Here is a 6,036-nt window from a genome sequence, read left to right as displayed (position 1 = left end):
AATACAGGCCGTGGACATGGGTTGTGAAGGTTGTGGGACCACGCAGAGGGCTCTTCCTTCCAGGGCTGAGAACGCCTCCCATTCTCAGATGACAGGTCTCCTTGCTGGGTTGGCACTTGAGGCCTGATGTGTCAGGTTGTTGGTGGCCTCCCCAGAGGAGGGAGCCCTTTCCTCCAGGCCATTTCCATCCTGTGGGAGGGTATAGGTTTTCCAGGCAAGGCCTAGTCTAAGGAGGTGAACAGAGGCAGAGCAGCTGTGACCTGGCCCCTTCACCCCTAAAGTGTGTATGTGTGTATTCCTCAGGGTGGTAGGTGGGCTCTGAGGCTCAGAGTCGTGAGTGACTGTTGAAGGATATAGGATACCAGTATATGTAACTGGCTCTCCCTTCTGAAGCTGCAAATGAGGTTCTTTCCTCCTAATGTCCCCAGAGGCTTGACTGATGTCCCAGGAAAAACCCAGGGCAGAGGTGAGCAGGAGGGTGGGAACATGACCCTGAAGACTTGAGAAATGACTTCCATCACTTTATTTCCCACCCCACCACACACGACCTCTCAACCATCATGGCCAGAATATAAGGAAGGAGATAGGACAGGTGACCAGCTGACATGAGAGCTGTCCCCCTCCACTGTATTTCTCTCCTGAAGACACATCACCCCACATAGTGTCCAAGCCGACTAAAACAGGTGTCCCGGGCGCAGTTTCACGGGGCCTTCTCTGGCCTTGGGAGGCTCCAGGTGACCATGGCATCCACCAGGAAGGTGGGCATGTAGCTCAGGGGGAGGTAGAAAAGCTTGGCGTCCCAGCCAGCTGAGTACCGGGTGCGGGGGTGGCAGGCGGTCAGCGCATGCTCCATGCAGCCCGTCACCTCAGACAGATTCAGGTTGCATCTGGCCATATGTTTTTCAGATATTATTCTGAGGTCTGTTCAGGATGAGAAAAGAGCCTCAGTGTGCTGGCAGGTCCCTCCCTCCCATTCACACCATTCACAGCTCTACCTTAGAAGGAAACTCTCTAAGAATGCCCAGACCCCTCAGTGATGTGCCCCAAATCTACTGGATCCACAATCCCCAGGGAGTGGCCCACTCTTGGCCCATGAGCAGCTGCTGCACACCAAGCCTCCTCTCCTCCCTGGCAAGGAGTACCAGGACCACACAAGTCGAAGGTCTCTGCCGAAAGAGGCTCAGCGCAGGGACACCAGACATCTCTACCTGGCTGGCCATGGGCCCATGGTCTCTTCTCTCTCTGACTTTAGTTTCCTCTTCATAATAATGAGGGGACCAGAACAGACAGTGGTCCCCATTCCAGGAAGACTTCAGTCTTTCTCTAGGTGACCTGCTGACCATAAGGGACCATGGGGGAGGAGCTAAAACACCTCACTTTATTGGGGGCTGAACTTCTTTTTCCTCTCCTCACGGTATTGGGGCACTAATGATGGACTTAGGGCTCCAAATGAGGGCTCACTCCTCTGCTCAGTGTCCACAGCTCACTCACAGGATGCCAGAAACTTTTGGCCATAGATCTCCTTGATCTCGGGGCTGGCGTGGTCCCAAGTCTTCTGAACCGTCTGCAGGACTCTCTCAGTGTTGGTCGTGTTCGTCTTGTAGTGACCAGGCTCGATCACAGCCACCTTCACCTCAAAGTGGGCAAGCTCCCTCCTGCAAGACAGACATGCTGAGGGCCAGGACTTCAGAGGTGTGGGAAGCAAAACACAGAAACAAACCCACTAACAAGCCACGTCAAGATGGTGGTGGGATAAGCCAGAAGTCCTGGCAAGTTGGGACATACAGTAGCCAGTGGGCAAAACTTCTGAGGATGGGCAAGATGTCATGGCTCATGCCTGTAATTCTAGCACTATTAAAGACTGAGGGGATGCAGGCGCCTGTAGTCCCAGCTACTTGGGAGGCTGAGGCAAGAGAATCGTGTAAGCCCAGGAGTTGGAGGTTGCTGTGAGCTGTGTGAGGCCACGGCACTCTACCGAGGGCCATAAAGTGAGACTCTGTCTCTACAAAAAAAAAAAACAAAAACTTTCCAAGACCGAGGGGAGAGGATTACTTGAGGGGGGAGAGAATCACTTGAGGGTAGGAGTTCGAGACCAGCCAGAGCAAGAGGAAGACCATGTCTCTACTAAAAATGAAAAACCTAGCTGGGTGTTATAGCAGCTGCATGTAGTCCCAGCTACTTGGGAGGCTGAGAAAGGAGGATCCCTTGAGCCTAGGAATTCATCCCCTCTGAACCCTTCCTAGATTCTGCCTAAGGTGCCACTGCAGGGCTACCCCCATGCCTCTCATGTCCCGTCATCACCACGACTTGCTCATTGCACTCTGTGCTCTTCAGCCTCTTCCTCCCTCTCCCACCTCAGGAACTCCCTGGGACTGCTCAGCGGGGCTACTGCAGCTGTCTTCTGAGGAGCTTCCCTCAGTCTTCAGTCCCACCTCCCACACACTGTTCTGCTCCCCGCACCCAGAGGGCGTCTGGATGCCCCATAGACCAAGCAGGCACCCTGAGCACACCCTGCCATGGGTTTCACTGTCAACAACTTGAAGTCTGGCCCAAGTGCAGGGTCAAAGGCCTCCACTGCCCGCCTGCCTGTCTCCCTGTGGGCCTGCTCACTGTGGGCCTGCGCTGACAACATCCTCTCATGCAGGAGCCCTGCCCACCCTCCTTCACAGGCTGCCAGGTACAGCTTTTCAGGTCCCAGCTCTCACCACACATTGGGGACTCTCCCCAAATATGCGGGGGTGGGCCACAGCCAGCATGGCTGGCTCAATCACAACCCTTATAAGCACTGGCGAAAATGTTTTTGTATCTCTTATGCCTCTACCTCCCAGTTGTCCAGGTTTCTAGGTCAAGGACCAAAACATGTTGTCCGAGGGTGTGTTGACTTCATTCTCACTATTGTCCCCTACTGTGGGACAGTGTCTGTGGCACTGAATCAGAGGCTGCACCCACCCTCCCGGACCTGTGCACTCGAATATTGCAGTGGCCGTGAACATGGGCTCTGCACCTAAAGTCCCTATTCCTATCTGTTTCAGACATGTTCTATGGGCCCTTCTCAAAAGAGTCAGAACCACATTATATGGGTTCTTAGGCTCAGGGCCCACTCTCTCTAACAGAACATAGAGAGGCAGTCCCAAGGGATGGCTGGCTAAATCCAAGGAAGTACAGGGCCACAGAGTCTGACAGAGGAATCTTAAACAAGGGGCTGCTAAGGTTGTGATTAAATCAAACTCCTGAAAATGCTCCTACAGAAGAACAGCAATAAGACCCAGGCCAGGCCCCAGCCCAGTGTGATACCTGAGGGAGTGGGAGAAGGCCTCGATACCGTACTTGGAAATAGCATAGCCGCCACCAAAAAGTGACACCCAGCCCAGGATGCTGGAGACATTGATCACGTGGCCCCTGGCCTTCCTCACTAAGAGCAGCAGGTTCAGAGTCACCTCAATCACCCCCAGGAGGTTCACGTCCAGTATGGTCACAAAGTCCTGCTTCATCAGCCACCCGTTAGGGCCAGTGGGCTGGGAGATGCCAGCGTTATTCACCAGGCCCCAGAGTCCTGGGAACGGGGGAAGATGAGAGCAGCACTGCGTTGAGCCTGTGCAGTCGGACACAGTTAGGTTCAAGCTCCCATTCCAGTGGAATTTACGTGTGGAGTCAGGATGAATGTGCTACACGGCACAAGGGAATATAGAATGGAGGAGAGGAAATACAGACGTGGTGGCTCCTGGGTGTTGGGTTTGCATGTTCCTGAAATTGCTGAGGTTAGGGAGGGTCCTTGTCATCTCTGCTCCAGTGCCTGGTGCCCAGCGTGCAACAGAGCCAACCTTGTCAAGTGCATGGGCAGAGTTTGAGAAAATAGAGTGAGCGCTCAACAATATCTCATGGTGGGAGAGAGACAGAGACAGTAAAAGGGGAACGGGGGAAAGAACCGAAGGGAGAAAGGAAAACACAGAAAAACCCACAAATAATAGTTTTTTATACCCTGGCTGGGAAAGGCACACTTAAAATCTTAAGAGTGGGAGGCTCGGCACCTGTAACTCAGTGGTTAGGGGGCCCACCACATGTACTGGGGCTAGCAGTTGGAACCTGGCCTAGGCCTGCTAAACAACAGTGACACCACCACCACCAACAAAAGTAGTCGGGCATTGTGGTGGGCACCTGTAGTCCCAGCTGCATGGGTGGCTAAGGCAAGAGGCTCGCTTAAGCCCAAGAGTTTGAGGTTGCTGTGAGCTGTGATGCTACAACACTCTACCCAGGGTGACATAGTGAGACTCTGTCTCAAAAAAAAAAAAATCGTAAGAGTGTTCTCTTCTTTCTCTTCTCTCTCGCTTTCCCTCCCTTTCCCTCCTTGTCCTTCCCTTCTCTCTCCTCCTTCCCCTCCCCTCCCCTCCTTCTCCATCCCTCCTCTCTCACTCTCTGTACTTAAAAAAAAAATTCGAATAGTGGCATAACCTAGGAATAGGTCTACTTTGGACATCAGGAGACAAGCTGTGACACAACCTGCACAAATTCCAAGGCAATAGTTGCTCAGGAGGCAACATTCACCCTCTCTGCCTGAGAATCCTAAGTCCACCATAAGGGGTGAAGGGGAAACCTGGGACAGATGGGGAGGAGGCCTCAGGCCACACCAACTGCACTCTTGGCCCACTGCCCTGGGCCCAGGGAGTGTCAGCCTCTCCTAACATCTTCCCCAAAGTTCACCTGTGACCTAACTTGGCTGGTCCCCAATGCACTTAACTCATGGAAAGATTCTCTGGAAGATACAGAGGAAAATAGTCACAACATGAAGGATTTGAAATAGTTGAGTTACCCAACTACAGACCCAAGGTCAGCAGGAGCAGGGTTTTCAGTGAGTGAGGGCTGGGGGGCAGGATGGACAGAGTTTGAGTGTACGAATATTAGAAAGTGAATAAGGCCTTGCAATATTAGTCTCCCTCCCCCAAAATTTTTCTTAGCTTTAAAGAAATTAGTATTCTTCGTTCCAATTGTTTTACTTTACTAGAATAACATTGCTAAGAATGTGAACATTCTTACTGAATCTTTACAGAGATGTTGTTTGTGCCAGGAAAAGTGAGAATCGAACTTCAACATCTGACAATATAAGATTGCTTAAGTAAATTATACTCTTTTTTTTTTTTTTCAGTTTTTGGCCGGGGCTGGGTTTGAACCCACCACCTCTGGCATGTGGGGCTGGCGCCCTACCCCTTTGAGCCACAGGCGCCACCCAAATTATACTCTTTTAACATGAACATATAGACGTTGAATATTACGTTTTGGAAGAGATTTGATGATACAGAGCTGATCCCAGAGTTTGTAATGTAGAGAGCAATGAACTCTGAGAAGGACTTGAAAATCCAAAAATCCTGGGAATCTTCCCTGTTGGCATACTAAGGTCCCCTGTCACACAGAGTGAAAAAAACAGACAGAAACAGGAGTCTGGGAGTTACCTCTGTCCTCTACACGCTCTTTCACCCACTGGGTGACTATAGCGATGTTCTCTGTCTTAGTGACATCCAGAGTCACTGTCTCCAGCCTGTGTGATGTCTGGGCCTTCAGCTGCTCGGCTGCCTCCTCTGTCCTGCACGCGGCCAGCACCCGGAAGCCTCTGGTGTCCAGCTGTCTGGCCAGCAGGTTCCCAAAGCCTGAGCCGCAGCCTGTGATGAAGACGTACTTGTCTCGGAGGTGGCTCACCACCTGCCTCTCCCGGTACCAGCGCAGCAGGTAGTACAGGCCCACGAGGGCCGCCAGGTATAGCCACATGGCTTGCAGAGGACAGTGCCTACAAGCTTTGACTGTGCTAAATGTCTAGTACTCTCTCTCTGCTGTGACTTTACGGATATCTCCCTATTAATAGGCATTTGTGGATTTTTATCTCATTGATGGTGTGAAGAAATCCTCAGAGGCTTGATCAGATGCACTGTTGATTTTTCCCCAGCCCCACCTGTCCCAGCCACTCCTCTCCCTCCTCCCTATCATTCCTGTGGAGAATGGGCTGTGAGGCGGCAGGTTCCCCATAGCCTGGGGAACATTTAGGGAATT

General features: G+C 52.0%; 1 protein-coding gene across 1 annotated transcript; it reads right to left on the bottom strand.

Moving 5' to 3' along the window:
* Nucleotides 1–559: 559 nt before the first annotated feature.
* LOC128561011 (retinol dehydrogenase 16-like) lies at nt 560–5,757 on the bottom strand. Its single transcript, XM_053554751.1, has 4 exons — nt 5,445–5,757; nt 3,295–3,553; nt 1,492–1,655; nt 560–921 (listed from the first exon to the last, which is right to left on the bottom strand). The coding sequence occupies exons 1-4, from the start codon at nt 5,755–5,757 to the stop codon at nt 701–703; spliced, it is 957 nt and encodes a 318-aa protein (XP_053410726.1). The 3' UTR covers nt 560–700.
* Between the last annotated feature and the right edge of the window lie 279 nt (nt 5,758–6,036).

This window comes from Nycticebus coucang, chromosome 12, assembly GCF_027406575.1.
Source record: "Nycticebus coucang isolate mNycCou1 chromosome 12, mNycCou1.pri, whole genome shotgun sequence".
Taxonomy (NCBI): domain Eukaryota; kingdom Metazoa; phylum Chordata; class Mammalia; order Primates; family Lorisidae; genus Nycticebus; species Nycticebus coucang.
The sequence above is the reverse complement of the archived record's forward strand: the minus strand, read 5'-3'. Positions and strand labels throughout refer to the sequence as shown.